The sequence below is a fragment of the Bos indicus x Bos taurus genome, chromosome X (assembly GCF_003369695.1).
Source record: "Bos indicus x Bos taurus breed Angus x Brahman F1 hybrid chromosome X, Bos_hybrid_MaternalHap_v2.0, whole genome shotgun sequence".
NCBI classification, from domain to species: Eukaryota; Metazoa; Chordata; class Mammalia; order Artiodactyla; family Bovidae; genus Bos; species Bos indicus x Bos taurus.
The window spans coordinates 52,999,283-53,017,195 of record NC_040105.1 but is presented as its reverse complement, the minus strand read 5'-3'; the positions used below and the strand labels follow the sequence as shown (position 1 = coordinate 53,017,195).

At 42.6% G+C, this 17,913-nt stretch overlaps 1 protein-coding gene across 3 annotated transcripts in view; it reads right to left on the bottom strand.

Annotated features, from left to right (window-relative positions):
• LOC113887266 overlaps nt 1-17,134 on the bottom strand; it is a 97,740-nt gene extending 80,606 nt beyond the window's left edge. Inside the window, exons 1-4 of one of the 3 annotated variants that reach the window (XM_027534306.1) lie at nt 16,373-17,134; nt 2,712-2,789; nt 2,101-2,239; nt 1,579-1,704 (exon numbers count right to left, since the gene is read on the bottom strand). In XM_027534306.1, coding sequence (XP_027390107.1) covers nt 1,579-1,704; nt 2,101-2,239; nt 2,712-2,789; nt 16,373-17,062 — 1,033 coding nt within the window. In that variant the 5' untranslated portion in view covers nt 17,063-17,134. The remainder of the gene's footprint in view (nt 1-1,578; nt 1,705-2,100; nt 2,240-2,711; nt 2,790-16,372) is intronic. The other 2 variants (XM_027534307.1, XM_027534308.1) reach the window with 2 other exon arrangements.
• Between the last annotated feature and the right edge of the window lie 779 nt (nt 17,135-17,913).

Here is a 17,913-nt window from a genome sequence, read left to right as displayed (position 1 = left end):
TTAAGTATCTTTTCCTTTTCCCTTAGGTTTATTCTGTTGCTCTTTTTCTTACCTTTTATGTTGGATGTAGGATTTTGTATTTATGTACCTTGTAATTTATGTATTTTTCTTTTTAAATACCACACATATTTAGGGCTAAGAATTTTCTATGAGAACATTTTACTCATGTTCTGTAGTTACTTGAACGTAGTCTGAAAGTTGTATTTTTGTCTAAATGTTCTAATGAAATGGAACAAAAATGTAAAGTGAAAATATTTAGAAGGCTAATACACAGTAAATTCTTCCCTAACTATGAAGTTCTTCCTTTAAAATCAGAACCATGCAATTCATTGTCAGCAATTGGGAAAACACGTATGTGAAAGATACTAAGTTGATTACGCAGGAAGAACTAGAGTTACAATCTTTGACCTTCAGAACTTTTTAAATTCATGTATCAAAGGAAAAATAACATACTTGATATGGTTAGAGATGATTATATCATGAGGCTTAGATTTTTATTAGTTCTTTAAGAGTGAAAGTGGGATGTAGAGCAAAAACCATTATAGTATTGTAAAGTAATGATCCTCCAAATAAAATAGGCAACACCCCTGCCCCCCAAAAAATACCAAACATAGGGGCAGGTAGTGTGCTTAGCATATGTATCTTACTCACACCTGCCTTGAATATCACCGACTAAATGCACTCTCTCAACTAGATTAGCCACAGAAACAGGAAACTAGACTACCTTTTGCCATTTTATTATTCAGTCATTTCATGCTTCCCTGGGGAAAGGATTTAAAATACAACTGTTTTTTTAAGAGCTAGAGAATTCAGAATTTGAGAGAATTTAACAAATATCAAGAAGAATGTTGGCTCATTTTCTTTAAAAAATTAATTTATTTATTTTAAATGGAAGCTAATTACTTTACAATATTGTGGTGCTTTTTGCCATACATTGACATGAATCAGCCACAGGTGAACATGTGTCCCCCATAAGAAAATGAAATCTCAATTCCCCTGTTATAATTTGACTCAAGAAAATATTTTATGATAAATAAATCATAAAAAGAGTATTCTTCTATGCATTCCATCGAAGAGAATCAGAGAATGCAAAAGTTAGCATTGAAAAATTAGCTTTTTAGTGTATCTGTTCTGAATTCACAACTTACATGAGTAAAGTTGAGTTCAGAAGTTAAGGGATTTCACAGAATCACACACGTTATGTTAAAGCTTGTACTAGAACCTACTTGAATGCCCGAGCATGTTTCATATAAACTGATATTTATTACAAATAAATGCCATATTTGCTACAAGCAGAAATTATAAAAGAACCTGAAAATTATTAGCTGTTGCTTAAAGTACTAATACAAGAGAAGAAAATAGTTCCCTATTTTCAATTCGATATGGCTTTGATCCTGTCTGCTTCTTTATTTGAAAGTCTGTAAGTCAGGCACTCAGGCATCTGGGGTCTGAACTATCTTTCAAAGAATATGTGAACTCTGTTATAAAAATAATAGTAATGTTCCCTCTATATTGTTAAAGATATAATATTCTGAAAAACAGAAACCACATAAATTACTTTCTGAATGGATGACATACCTGCTTCTGGCATTTCAACAGGCTCTGTATTTGATGCAAACTCCTCCCTGACATCATGACCATCTCCACCTTTACCCCCAGTCTTTGCCTCAGCCAATTCCTGGAGATCAGTTTCCAGGTCAGAATCTTTAAAAAAAATGTATCAATTCAGCTGTAAAGCATACAGTAGGGAATGATGATATTGATTCCCTCAGCATTATGACTTAAAAGTCTTAGGCTATTATGGTAAAAATGTGATGAATAAGAACCTCAGGAGCATTATTCCAGGAACATTTTGCTGGAGAAAAAGGAAAGCAGAATTTTCCGAATGTTATTACCATTTTCTTTTCCCAGGGTTGTCCTCAGACAACTTAGTTGCCCCCTCTCTTTGTCTTGAAAACAAAGGAAAATTTGAGCGACCACACTGACCTGCAAACTATACTCTGCTCAGTTTTTTAGGAACTGTCTGAAGTCCTTTTCTAATGTTTCCTTTCCTCCTCTTACTGGTTATGTCTTAAGACATGATGCACACATACACTTTACCTCCAGAGGCATCCTTTTCCTTCTCTTCATTATGATTCAGTGGATCCTCTCCATTTACTTCCTCCTTCCCAGGTATGATATCCTGAATCCCAGCTGGTGGTTCCTCTTGTTGAGGTTGCTCAACACTGGGCTGCTGGTCCTAGTAGAGTGTGCATGCAAATAAAAACTTTTTGTTGTTAATACATCTAATAGCATAAATATACATAATATATAGATATATCTGATCATAAGTACACCTAACAACATTTTCCCAACACAATTCTATGTACTTATTTTAATAAAGTTATTCTTCCCACAGAGAAGAGTTAGCTCCCAAAAGAGTTACCCAGAAAGACTTTGAAAGTTATTTAAATCTATGTTGGGATGGAAGTATGCAGCCTGTTGTTAATAAGCAGGAGGAGGGAGTCACTGGGCACATTTCCAGGGAATGTAACAGTATACTCATAAGCAATGCCAGACTGTAATATATCTGGATCAATGTTCCTTCCTAAGACAAACTGTCACCCTTTATCAGCATGGAAGACCTTTATCACTGCATCTGTACTACTTAACATGATTTTCTCAAAAATAAACTTGTGTTAAGAGAAAACATCAAATGGTAAGGTACTCACAACCACAGGTTCATCCAGCTTGGGCGATCCTGATCTATAGGTCCCAATGTTGATGCTACTTGCCCACTGATATTTCTCCTGGAAAGTAGAATATAGTGATTTAGAAAATGTGTTTAAGAGCACAGCTATATTTGATCACTTTTATGACCATATGTTGACTTATTATTTTTTTTTAATGTGATAATACTTTCAAAAGAAAATTCTGGTTAAGTTAGAGTGTACATGCATTCCAATTACACCAAATACAGTTGCTTGCAAAGCCATTTTTGTCTTTGCTATGCTGGCAGAGAAATCACCTTAAGGTACACAGGAAGGCTGAATTTTTGTGAGGAAGTTTGATTTCACAACAGAATTCTCCATCATGAAGATATTTAGTGAAATACTGCTAGGAATTTAAAAATTCAGGACTATTGTTCTTGTCACACTCCTGTTCACCAGACCTATTTCCCCCAACTCCCTTGGAATTCAGTTGGAACACGAAGAAAGGCTCAGTCTTTACAGCCTGACTATGGGGATTTTCTCAGTGTCTGTGGCTGAGGGGAGTCTGCATGCAGAGCAACCAGTCCACTTCTCTCTTGGTACCTTACTACAAAACCCATGATACATATGTATTATATGATTGTATGTTATGTATTACATGATTTCATGTCAATGGATTTCTGGAAAAGCACAACTATAGGCAGAGAAATATGTCTGTGGTTGCCAGGGTATAGGAGTGGAGGAAGGAGTCTGAAAGGAAATAGCCCAAGGGAGCATTTTCAAACCAATGGGACGTTTTCTACATTTTTATTGTGCTGGCATTTACACAATGGTATGACTTCCCTGGTGTCTCAGACGGTTAAGCGTCTGTCTACAATGCGGGAGACCCGGGTTCGATCCCTGGGTCGGGAAGTTCCCTGGAGAAGGAAATGGCAATCCACTCCAGTACTATTGCCTGGAAAATCCCATGGACAAAGGAGCCTGGTAAGCTATAGTCCATGGCATTGCAAAGAGTCGGACACGACTGAGCGATCTTTACCGTAATGCATATGACAAAACTCGACAAATGGTAATGCTTTAATGCATTGACTTCTATTGTATATAAATTATATCTCAATACTTCTCACTTTTTTAAAAAAGGAAAAGGATCTTTTAAGTATGTAAATACTGGTTATTGTATCCATCTAGACCTTGAGCTCATAAACATAAAAATCTTATTTGAAATTCTTCCCAGACTCGGCCAACTTTCAGGATTCCCAATGACACCTTTGTACCCTTATGACAGCACACAGAAACTTGGTCTTAACCAGGTTTACAATTCCCTCTCCTTCACCTCAAGTCAATATTCTTGCTGAGTTCTGTCAATTCTACTTCAAAAATGTCTAATGCATCGACTTTTTCCCATGACCACCACATCTCCTCTAGTCCAAAGCCCCCCTCTATTTAATAGTCAACCCCCTTCTAACGGGTCTCTCACATCCACTCAGGGTGCCTGTCTCCCTCTCACCGCCCTCTCCCTCCCTCTCTTACAGTTGCACAACTGTTCATGACTTTCTAGATAAAGGCTACTGTCCTACATAAGAAGTTGAAGGTATGGTCTAGCCCTTGCCCAGCTTGCTAACATCATGGAAAGTAGAGAACTCCCTTTTTGTCTCTCTTATTGGGCTTCATTCATACCCTCCAATTTCTCAAGCTTAGATTGTCCCATATTTCTGAAGCCTCCAGTTAGTAGACTCCTTCAAGCTAGGCTTCAACAGTATATGGAACGAGAACTTCCAGATATACAAGTTGGTTTTGAAGAGGCAGAGAAACAATAGATAAAAGTGCAACCTTCATTTGATCATGCGGAAAGCAAGGGAATTCCAGAAACACATCTACTTCTGCTTCATTGACTAGACTACCTCAAGGCCTCTGACTGTGTGGATCACAAAAAACTGTGGAAAATTCTTAGAGATGGGAGTACCAGACTAGCGGACCTGTCTACTGAGAAACCTGTATGAGGGTTAAGAAGTAACAGTTAGAATAAAACATGGAACAACAGACTGGCTCAAAATTGGGAAAGGACTAAGACAAGGTGGTATAGTGTCACTCTGCTTATTCAACTTACATGCAGAGCACATCATGGGAAATGATGGGCTGGATGACTCACAAGCTGGAATCAAGGTTGCTGGCAGAAATATCAACAAGCTCAGATATGCAGATCATACCACTTTAATGGCAGAAACTGAAGAGGAACTAAAGAACTTCTTGCTGCGGGTAAAAGAGGAGGATGAAAAGGCTGGCTTAAAACTCAACATTCAAAAATATAAGATTATGGCATCTACTCCTATCATTTCACAGAAAACAGAAGCGGGGAAGTGGATACACAGACAGATTGAATTTTGGAGGCTCCAAAATCTCTGTGGATGGTGATTGCTGCCATGTAATTAAGACACTTGATCCTTGGAAGAACAGCTATGACAAAGATAGTATGCATGCAAGCTCATTGCTTCAGTCGTGTCTGACTCTTTATGACTCCACAGACCGTAGCCTGCCAGGTGCCTCTGTCCATGGGATTCTCCAGGAGAGAATACCTTAGTGGATTGCCATGCCCTCCTCCCATGGGGCATGGCAGGGCATCTTCCCAACCCAGGGGTGAAACCCATGACTCCTGCATCCCATGCATTGCAGGAAGGTTTTGTTTTTTTTTTTTTGCCAATGTATTCATGTTTTAATTGAAGGATAATTGCTTTACAGAATTTTGTTGTTTTCTGTCAAACATCAACAAGCATCAGCCATAGATACATACCGGGGTCCAGACCCAGCAGGATCCAGGGATTCCCTCAGGAGGATGGCGTCGGTGATAAGGAAAGTAAAGAGGAGAGAAAGAGGCTTGATCTTCCTTGATCTACACAGAAAGCCAATAAGCCTCTTGACATGGAACTTGCTCTGTTCACGGAGGCCGCAGGCACCCCTTGGTGGGGTGAGGACGCAGGACGCCCCCTCCCAGGTGAAGATGCAGGGCGCCTTCCTGCATCTGGTCTTAGATCTGATCAGGTCTTAGAAGCCCAAGCAAAATAGTGAACTCAGAGAGCCCCTGGGCCCCAAGGAGTCATCCTGAAAGAAGAAGAGAGAGATAATGAAAGAAAAGGAAAGAAAGAAAGAATGACACAGGGAGACCAAGCTTCAGTGAGCAAGGCCCATAACTTTGTTTTCAAAAGGAACTTTTATACCTTGACTTGTACATAGAGGGAAATGAAAAATGCAAAGTCATGCAGAGTCAGCCCAAACATTACATCTGTCTTGTCTTTATCGAAACCAGGATTTTTTCTGCATACCTTTCCCATAAACAATGTTGTGTACATTATCTTCTGGCCTTGGAGGCCTGTGGACATTTTATGACCCTTTTTTGATAAGGGCTGCTCAACCGGAAAACTTATTTTCTGGTTTGAAAATTATAATTTTTATAATTATATAAAAAATTATAAATATTTATATTTCTAATCTATGTCAGCCTCAGAAAGTGCTAAACAGAGTTACATTCTCACGGAGCAAAGCTGCAGTGAGTTACAACAAAGAAAGAACCAATTAGCTCAAAGGTCTGATGTGGTTAATTCCAAGGCTGCTGCTTGTTTTCCTACATTCCAACTATGCTAACCAATGCACTCCCAGGTGCACAATGGATAAGGGATGTGGGCACTTGGCAGCAAACATTGGCCCAACAATGAAGCCCTTTACCAGTACTATTTTAATAATTTTTCACCCCTTAAAGGACTCTATGCTCATTAGGACTTTTAGAATGTTTTGGCTTCCCATGCCTTTCAAGGTTGGGGAGTTGTGAATAATCATGTGTGTTAATTGCAAGAGTATGGATAAACCTGTCATGCAACGTCAACAGAGGGGTTTGAATTGAAACACTCCTATCATGCCCAGGAGACTTATGAACTGAAGCCCTAAGTGACTTTTTCCAGAGAAAGGTGGTCGGGGACAGCCCCCTGTTAATGTCAGAAGAGTTGGTGAAAGGCACAAAATAGTAAGACAGACAGATTCTGGTTTGGGGGTAGATGCTCGAGCAGGTCCAGGGGGTCCCTCGAGTCCTGATCCACCTTGCTCGTCAGGTCTCTTCCCCATGACCTTGTTATGGGTGGGATCTCCCATGCTGGCTCCTGGCAGATACACCCATGCAGGCGGATTCTTTACCACTGAGCCACCAGGGAAGCCTATGTCAAACCTAGACAGCATAGTATAAAGCAGAGACATCACTTTGCCAACAAAGGTCCATATAGTCAAAACTATGGCTTTTTCAGTAGTCATGTACAGACGTGTGAGTTCGATCATTAAGAAGGCTGAGTGACAAAGAATTGACGCTTTCAGTTTGTGGTGCTGGAGAAGACACTTGAGAATCCCTCAGACCACAAGGATATCAAAACAGCCAATCCTAAAGGAAACCAACTGTGAACATTCACTGGCAGGGCCGATGCTGAAGTGGAAGCTCCAATACTTTAGCCACCTGATGGGAACAGACGACTCACAGGAAAAGACCCTGATACTGGTGATCAGGATGGGAAGCGTAAAGCAAGTTATGCCCTGGTGACTGCTGAACAGGTTTTAGAAGCAAAATCTCTCCCCCAGGGAACCAGTGCTCAGTTAGCGGAACTTATGGCTTTGACCCGAGCTCTAGAGTTAAGCGAAGGGCAGCGAGCAAATATCTACACTGATTCTAAGTATGCTTATTTGACTTTACATGCTCATGCTGCAATATGGAAAGAAAAACAGTTTAAAAGGGCAACAGGAGAACCTATTTAGCATTTATTTCAGAGAGATCCAGAGACTTTTTACGACTATACATTGTCCTAAAGGAGTAGCTGTTAGGCATTGCAAAGGGCACAGCAGGGATGGGAGTAAAGTAGCTGAAGGTAATCACCTGGCTGATTGTCAAGCCAGAAAAGTGGCACTTTAGGAAACCCCTTCACTGCAGATGCCTTTGATCTGGACAGGTCCTGTGGAACAGGAAAAACCGCAATATACTGAGGAAGAATTAGAAAGATATGTGAAAAGAGGAGCAAAGATTACTGATAAAGGATGGCTACAGTCTGAGGATGGACGATTAACAATTCCTGAAAAGACTCAATGGAAAATTCTTAAGGGTTTACACCACAGTTTCATTGAGATGTAGAGAGTACTTACCAGATAGCTTCTCATTTGTTTGAAGGTAAAAATGTAGTGAAAACTTTAAAGGACATTATCAAAAGATGTGAGGTTTGTCAGAAAAATAACCCAAAGACTGAAAAGCTAGCAAAATCTGGATTACAATGAAGTGGAAAATATCCTGGAGAAGACTGGGAAATTGATTTTATTCATATGCCAAAAGCTAAGGGATATTCTTGCTCACAAGTTTGGGTGGATACTTTTCCTGGATGGATTGAGGCTTTTCCCTGTTGCAGTGAACAGGCTAAGGAAGTTATAAGAATTTTAATCCATGAAATTATCCCCAGGTTTGTGCTGCCATGGAGGCTTCAGAGTGACAATGGCACCACCTTTGAAGCTGCTCTAACTCAGGGGGTGTCTAAAGCTCTAGGAATAGAAGCTCACTTACACTGTTCCTGGAGACCCCAATCCTCAGGAAAGGTTGAAACAGCTAACGACATTATCAAAAGACATCTGTGCACATTAACTCAAGAGACACAGGACAATTGGATTAAAGTTCTACCCATAGTTTTAATGAGGGCTGGGACTGCCCCCCAAAAGGAGGGATTGCCCCCCTTTTAATGTATTTATAGGAAGGCCTTTATTATGCAAGGACATTGTTATAGACGCTGAAGCCTTAGGATTAACTAATTATGTAACTCAGCTCTCAATTTTTCAGCAGACATTAATGGAATTCCAGCAGGTGACTCCTGACCCAGCCTCTGCGTTAAGCAAGCCTCTATCTGAGCCAGGAACAGAGGTCCTGATAAAAACACTGGGATCTGGGGGCCAATCCCTCGAACCCCTCTGGGAAGGCCCTTACCAGGTTATACTTTCTTCTCCCACAGCCGTCAAAGTGCCAGGAATAGATTCATGGGTGCATCACACTCAAGTTAAGAGGTGGCATCCTGACCAGAACTAAGTCACGTCATTTTATGTCTTTACTTTCTATGCTCTGACTTTGTACTTTTCAGATGGCCCTGATAATCTATGTGAGCCTACTTCTGCTGACTCCAAAAATCCTGAGTTTGCCGTTTGATCCTCAAGACAATGCCTTCCTGTCCTGGGCTCACTCCTATGCTGCATTCCACAATCAGTCTAACTGCTGGGTGTGCAGAGTGCTCCCCTCTTCATCAGTGGAAGGCTTCCCATGGTGGACATCTCCACTTCAAGGAAAAGACTTTCTCCAACTCTGTGAATACCTTCGACAACAATCGTATGTGATGCCTCTTCTTAATCTGATGACATCTAACAACCCTAAGATGGACTGGCGCAACACTTTGTACTTTAATTATGGACATAACGTGGCTTTTAATTTTGATTATACATTGTCTTGGTTTAATGACTATTTTGCTACACAGAAGGTAAATGGGTCTAGATCTAGTGGCTTTTTACCTGACGTTTATCAAATATGGGATGATTGAGGTTATATGGCTAACTCCTGAAAAAGGACGTCTAATGTCTACTGCCCATATATGCTGGGGACAAATAGAGCCATCCCCAGAAGTTAGCCAACAACTTAATTGTAATGATTGGAAACAACTGGGACTTTTGCCTCAGGAAATATGCAAGGTAATCATTCCCGTATTTTCCAACCCCAGTTCAGGTCCTCCCTTTGCCTGGCCAGGCACTGATTGGGACTGGATATCTCAGTCACACTGGCTTGCTCCAAACGGTACCTACTGGATATGTGGCTCTTACCTATGGGCAAGGCTTCCCCCTGGCTGGATACGGAGATGCACCCAAGGTCTAGCTTTTACTCACGGCTTTATATTTCCAGAGCTTCCAGAAAAGCCTGCTAATTTACCACACCTTACAACTCTGTGGGCAAGGTCTGTATTTCACTGGTATGATTTTTTGGCTGCAGTGTTTGTTCCCTCTCTGGGAACTACAGATATTCTGCTATGAGCGGATGCTTTGACTAATTTTACTCAACAGGCATTACAAGATTCTCAAAAAGCTATTTCAGCTCTTCAGTTCAGTTCAGTTCAGTTCAGTTGCTCAGTTGTGTCCAACTCTTTGCGACCCCATGAGTTGCAGGACACCAGGCCTCCCTGTCCATCACCATCTCCCATGGTTCACTCAAACTCACGTCCATGGAGTCGGTGATACCATCCAGCCATCTCATCCTCTGTCGTCCCCTTTTCCTCCTGCCCCCAATCCCTCCCAGCACCAGAGTTTCCAATGAGTCATCTTTTCCAATGAGTCAACTCTTCGCATGAGGTGGCCAAAGTACTGGAGTTTCAGCTTTAGCATCATTCCTTCCAAAGAACACCCAGGGCTGATCTCCTTTAGAATGGACTGGTTGTTAACACCCAAAAAAGATGTCCTTTTCATTATAGGGGACTGGAATGCAAAAGTAGGAAGTCAAGAAACACCTGGAGTAACAGGCAAATTTGGCCTTGGAATATGAAATGAAGCAGGGCAAATGCTAATAGAATTTTGCCAAGAGAACGCACTGGTCATAGCAAACACCCTCTTCCAACAACACAAGAGAAGACTCTACACATGGACATCACCAGATGGTCAACCCCGAAATCAGATTGATTATATTCTTTGCAGCCAAAGATGGAGAAGCTCTATACAGTCAGCAAAAGAAGACCGGGAGCAGACTGTGGCTCAGATCATGAGCTCCTTATTGCCACATTTCATCTCTTAATGCTGAACAAATACAAATTAGAAAGGTGGTTTTACAAAACAGATTGGCCTTAGATATTCTGACAGCTGCACGAGGAGGAAGTTGTGCCATTATTCATACCCAGTGCTGTACATATATACCTGATATGAGTACTAATGGTACTCATTTTACTAAACACATGAACAAGATGATTCAGGCCATGGATGCTCCTGAAGCCTCAATTTCCTCACTTTGGGAGATGTTAACTAGTTCCCCATGGTGGAAAACTATCTTGATTACAATAATTCTGATTGTTCTGTTTTTGCTGTTTGCTCCCTGCACCTGTAACTGTGTAGCTGGATTTGTTTCTAGCCACATGAAGGCTTTTAAGTTGCAAATGGTTGCTCAAACTCCTGCAACTGCTGCAGCTTCCTCCAACTACTACTTGTCAACAGAAATGACAACAGCTAGAATTGCCTTGGAATATACCATATGGCACATACTGTCCTGACAATTTCCCATGTCTTAACATGGTCAGTAGTCTACATTGCCCCGTGAAGTAGTTAAATTTACCCCAAGCTAGTGTTAACTCAGTGAAACTAAGCCATGCAGTGTGGGGCCACCCAACATGGGCGGGTCATGGTGGAGAGGTCTGACAGAATGTGGTCCACTGGAGAAGGGAATGGCAAACCACTTCAGTATTCTTGCCTTGAGAACCCCATAAACAGTATGAAAAGGCAAAATGATAGGATACTGAAAGAGGAACTCCCCAGATCATGAACTCCTTACTGCCAAATTCAGATTTAAATTGAAGAAAGTAGGGAAAACCACTAGACCATTCAGGCATGACCTAAATCAAATCCCATATGATTGTACAGTGAAAGTGAGAAATAGATTTACAGGACTAAATCTGATAGATAAGAGTGCCTGATGACGTATGGACGGAGGTTCGTGACATTGTACAGGAGACAGGGATCAAGACAATCCCCATAGAAAAGAAAAGCAAAAAAGCAAAATGGCTGTCTGAGGAGGCCTTATAAATAGCTCTGAAAAGAAGAGAAGAGAAAAGCAAAGGAGAAAAGGAAAGATATAAGCATCTGAATGCAGAGTTCCAAAGAATAACAAGGAGAGATAAGAAAGCCTTCCTGAGAGATCAATGCAAAGAAATAGAGGAAAACAACAGAATGGGAAAGACTAGAGATCTCTTCAAGAAAATTAGATATACCAAGGGAACATTTCATGCAAAGATGGGCTCGATAAAGGACAGAAATGGTATGGACCTAACAGAAGCAGAAGATATTAAGAAGAGGTGGCAAGAATACACAGAAAAACTGTACAAAAAAGATCTTCACGATCCAGATAATCACGATGGTGTGATCACTCACCTAGAGCCAGACATCCTGGAATGTGAAGTCAAGTGGGCCTTAGAAAGCATTACTACGAACAAAGCTAGTGGAGGTTATGGAATTACAGTTGAGCTATTTCAAATCCTGAAAGATGATGCTGTGAAAGTGCTACACTCAATATGCCAGCAAGTTTGGAAAACTCAGCAGTGGCCACAGGACTGGAAAAGGTCAGTTTTCATTCCAATCTCAAAGAAAGGCAATGTCAAAGTTGCTCAAACTACCACACAATTGCACTCATCTCACATGCTAGTAAAGTAATGCTCAAAATTCTCCAAGCCAGGCTTCAGCAATACGTGAACCGTGAACTTCCAGATGTTCAAGCTGGTTTTAGAAAAGGCAGAGGAACCAGAGATCAAATTGCCAACATCCGCTGGATCATCGAAAAACCAAGAGAGTAGCAGAAAACATTCTACTTCTGCTCTACTGACTATGCCAAAGCCTTTGACTGTGTGGATCACAATAAACTGTGGAAAATTCTGAAAGACATGGGAATACCAGACCACATGACCTGCCTCTCGAGAAACCTGTATGCAGGTCAGGAAGTAACAGTTAGAACTGGACATGGAACAACAGACTGGTTCCAAATAGGAAAAGGAGTACGTCAAGGCTGTATATTGTCACCCTGCATATTTAACTTCTGTGCAGAGTACATCATGAGAAATGCTGGGCTGGAAGAAGCATAAGCTGGAATTAAGATTGCTTGGAGAAATATCAATAACCTCAGATATGCAGATGACTCTACCCTTATGGCAGAAAGTGAAGAGGAACTAAAAAGCCTCTTGATGAAAGTGAAAGAGGAGAGTGAAAAAGTTGGCTTAAAGCTCAACATTCAGAAAACGAAGATCATGGCATCTGGTCCCATCACTTCATGAGAAAGAGATGAGGAAACAGTGCAAACAGTGTCAGACTATTTTTGGGGGCTCCAAAATAACTGCAGATGGTGATTGCAGTCATGAAATTAAAAGACGGTTACTCCTTGGAAGGAAAGCTATGACCAACCTAGATAGCATATTCAAAAGCAGAGACATTACTTGGCCAACAAAGGTCCATCTAGTCAAGGCTATGGTTTTTCCAGTAGTCATGTATGGATGTGAGAGTTGGACTGTGAAGAAAGCTGAGTGCCAAAGAATTGATGCTTTTGAACTGTGGTGTTGGAGAAGACTCTTGAGAGCCCCTTGGACTGCAAGGAGATCCAACCAGTCCATTCTAAAGGAGATCAGTCCTGGGTGTTCTTTGGAAGGAATGATGCTGAAGCTGTAACTCCAATACTTTGGCCACCTCATGCGAAGAGTTGACTCATTGGAAAAGACCCTGATGTTGGAAGGGATTGAGGGCAGGAGGAGAAGGAGACGACAGAGGATCAGATGGCTGGATGGCATAACTGACTCGACGGACGTGAGTCTGAGTGAACTGTGGGAGTTGGTGATGGACAGGGAGGCCTGGTGTGCTGTGATTGATGGGATCGCAAAGAGTCGGACACAACTGAGTGACTGAACTGAACTCAACTGAGTGTTTCCATGTGGTTAAACGGGGAATGAGGTACAGACGCACTACGTAACTTGTTCAGTGTCTCCAGCATTAAGGGAGCCAGAGGTCTGGATGCACTGTGGAAAACTGTGTGTTCTGTATTTATCAGTCAAGAGTAAGATCCAATGGCTGTGGCAAAATATATAGAATAACAGCTACCACATAACATAAATTGATCTTACATCATAGAAATGCACACTAAATAGAAATCTGATTTCTTCAGAAATCTTTCAAATGGAGGCTTGACAAGACTGGCATCAGGATGTTTTGTAGACACGATGGTCTCAGAGCCTCCTCAGAACAGCAGACAGCATGTCAGTGAGTCTCCTAGGCTGGTGGTCTTGGGTTTGTGCATCAGAGAAAGCAGGAAACCCCTGTCACATGCTCTCAATGGAGACAGACCCTGGCAGCAGGCAAAATCAGACCATGCCTCTGCTCTGGTAGTGCCTAGACAAGTTGTCCATGTTAATCAGAACTGAGGAATTCTTTTAAAAAGTGCAGATTCCATGATCTACACTCAGTGAATCTCACTCAGTGTGGCCACAACAGTGCCCTAGAATCTGTGAGATTTCACTACACTTGGGAAACTCTCAGGGACTTTATTAAACCCCTTTGGTAGTGAGATTGTCAGCAAAATAAGGAAAGTAGAGATCGGAACAGATATTAGAAAAAATATATAGATAATCAACAAAACCCAAAGCTGGCTCTTTCAAAAGGTCAATATGAATTCATAAGTTTCCACCAAGAAGAATAAAAAAAAAAGATAACTAAAGACAAAACTTACCACTTTCAGGAAAGAAATAGGTTACAGATGCGGATGACCACAAACTGTGGGAGAAACTGAAATAGCAGCACAAGGCCCCTTTTGATGAGAGCTACGTGCCAAACCCAGCACATCACAGGATTCCTGACATTCAGGAGCACGCCAAGTAGATTTCCATGCCAGGACTGTTGCATTTATTGTTCCTTCTGTCTGGAATGCTCTTCTCTTAGGTAACCCCACAGCCTGTTCCCCTTACTTCCTCCAGATCTCTGCTTACTTGCCATCTTTCAGGAAGTCTTTCCCTCATTATCTTGAATAAAACAATAACATCATACCTACATACACCGCTTCCCCTATCTAGCAATATCTTTCTTCATAGCGCCTGCCACCCTTGATTATTTACTGACCACCAAGTCTATGAAATGAGAGACTTGGTTGGTTTTGTCCTGTCCCAAACTCCTCCAATAGTGCTCAGGTCTATGGCAGGTGCTCAGAAAACATTTGCTGAAGTACAGTCTGGAGCCAGGCCCTTTACACACATTGCTAACATGCACAGGTACCCTCCAAGATGGGCACTGGCCCCACTGTATTAATTATGATATGAACTGAGATTTCAGGAGACAAGTGATACACTCAACAACACACAGTCAGCATGTCAGGTTCCAGGCTTCAGAATCATATCTGCCAGCTTCCAAATCCTCAGTTCCCGGACAGAGACCTCACAGCCAAGAACATAAGAGGTTTTATTTCTAACACAAAGACTCCAAACAGCTCATAGATACCCAGAGACACCAAAAAGAGCTCACTGAATCTCTGCACAGAGAGTGTACAACTCGAGACTCAGATCCTCAAACACAATGAAACCATAACCATACACACTGTGACAAAGACCCTCCAAACAGACCAAAGTCTTCCAGACAGAAACAAATGAGAATTGCACAGATACTTCACATCATGGAGACTGACTCCCAAACCACTGGGATGCTTACTGACCCAATACAAAACCCTCTAACAGAAAGACAGAAGTTTTAATAATAACTCAAGAACATCATGTAATCTTAAGATTAATTTCCCAGGCAAATGAAAAACTTGCAACCTGTGCATAGATCCCCAAGCAGCTGATAGTTTACACCTTTACACTGACCCATCCTTAAAGCAGCACAGAGGCATCACAGCTTGGAACGCAGAATCAAAAGCTCAGTGATCTCACATTCTGGGGTTCAGACGCCTACACAGAGATCTCTCACCCAGGGACTGAAAAGCCAGCAAGCTCCAAAGATGCACATCCCGGTATACAGGCACACATCCTAGAGGCTTTGTACTATGGCTCACAAAATCCACTCACATCAAATATCCCAACACTCAGAACCTTGCCAAAAGCCTCAAGAAGATCAAATGTACCCAAACAACACCTGTGTTGTCACACGAAGCAATACACAATCCCAAGCTGCCAGATACAGTTTATTCTCCAGGGAGAGACACCAAACTCAGAGACCTCTCCCTGGACATGAATTGCATGCATTTGTGTGAATGACCAGAGAAGGCACTGGCGACCCACTCCAGTACTCTTGCCTGGAAAACCCCGTGGACAGAGGAGCGTGGTAGGCTGCAGTCCATGGGGTCGCTAAGAGTCGGAGACGACTGAGCGACTTCACTTTCACTTTTCACTTTCATGGATTGGAGAAGGAAATGGCAACTCACTCCAGTGTTCTGGCCTGGAGAATTCTAGGGACGGGGAGTCTAGTGGGCTGCCATCTATGGGGTCGCACAGAGTCGGACACGATTGACGCGACTTAGCAGCAGCAGCTGTGTGAATGGCCGTGCACTGCCACACGATCCAGATTGAGCGAGAGCTAAACAAGAATGAAACGCTGTCACCATACACAACCAGCGACTGCGCCAAACCTCGCCACTAACCAGGGCAGCTATTCGACCCCTTTGGGAAAAGCAATAAGACTCGGAGGGAAATTGTATGCTCTGAAAAGTCGCGCACGCCAACGCAGGAGCACGTGTATACAGGCGCCTCTCGCCCTCAGTTCCTGTTCTACGACCACACTGCCTGCAATCACGCGGTGGCCAATCACTGCCCAGAACGCTTCCCTGACTCCACACCCAAACCGACAGCCAGTCTCTCGCTCTGTAGTCGTCCCACAAACGAAGGGGTGGAGTTGAAAAAGAGACGGAAAAAGTTTCCGCTTAATACCTGTGTCCACTCGGATTCAAAAGCAGTGGGAAGACGAAGAGGAGCGAGTGGGGATGGACCTAGTGGCGCCATGAGTGCCGCTGCTGGGAACTGTGGTCCATGCCCGACGCGGTGTAAGGGGACCCTCTCTGTTGTCACACGCCCTCTCCCAATGGTACCTTCCAGAGTGGGTGGTCTTTCCGCTACCCTCGGTGGTACATCCCAGGACAGAACTGTTTCATCTCGCGCGCCCCTTGCTGGTGGGATTGGGGAACAGCAGATATAGATGCCCGTGGACCATTCCAGGAGGATCCACAAAGGCCGGAAGGGCAAGGTTAGGGGGAAAACCCCACAGATTCCTGCAATTTGGGACTCAGAAAAAAGTCTCCGTAAACTGAAGATAACGTCTCTATGGGGATCACTGTCGTAACAGAGCATGGAAAACACTTTATCTTTGCTGGGCATTGTGATTGTTTGTGCTTTCCTGTTCAATACAAAATAGGTCTCATGGGGGAAAGCCAGCTGCAGTCCCCCAAGGGGCAGGATAGATAAAGCTTCAGACTGGAATCTGCAGGCCTGGTGTGGTAAAGCCCTCTTTCGCTCACTGCGAGTAATATGTGGAAGAGACAACAGGACCTTCCATTCTGTTAGGAAAGGGGTCAACGCCGAGGGAACCCAAGGACACCACCACGTAGGTGAGATAAAGACCATGGCTTTGTCACCATCTTGTCATCCCTGAATATGTTTCATAGCAGAATCCTCAGCCTGTCTAGCTATGCCTCTCTCAACAAATTTAAATTTGTTTGTTCATTCCATCATTCATTCATTCTCTCCAAAGTATGTGTCAAGCACAACTGTGTGTGTTAGGACAGAGAAAATCAACCTTTTCCTCATGGAGCTTACATTCTGTTGGGATCATGTGGTCCCCAAATACAAGTAATGTATCAGGTGTTTGTAAGTGCCGTGATTAAAATTAAATCGGGATACTGAAATAGAGAGAGGGGGTGATATTTAGAAAGAGTAGTCAGGGAAGTTCTAAGATTGTGACATTTGAGCAACAGCCTAGAGGAGATATGCCTATCAAAAGTATCCTAGACAGAGGTAAGGCCAGTGGAAAAGCTGGGGTGTAGAACCCTGTGTAGTGTGTATGAAAACAGTGAGGAGGGCAATGTGACAGGCACAGCATGATGGAGGGAGAGTGAAGAGATTGGGTGACAGAAGTGATGAGGGCCAGGTCCCTTGGGCCTTCTGGCCATTGGGAGGATTTGGACTTGAACCACAGGAGGGTTCTTATCAAAGAAGTCCCCAGGCTTCTTTCCGAGGCCCAGTTCGCACATGATTGCTGAGGAGCTCTTGGTTGATTTGAAGAAAAACCCTTCCCCACCCCTTCTTCAGCTGAGCATGACTTTCCTGGAATCCCCTATATTCAAGGGGAATGCCTCCTCCTGCTTCTAGTGAACATCCATGTCAACCGAAGGTATTCTCAGGAGAGACAGGGAAAGGACCATCTTGGTGTGACTGAAGGCACATTGAGTCTTACAAAGGCAAAGAGGCATGATATA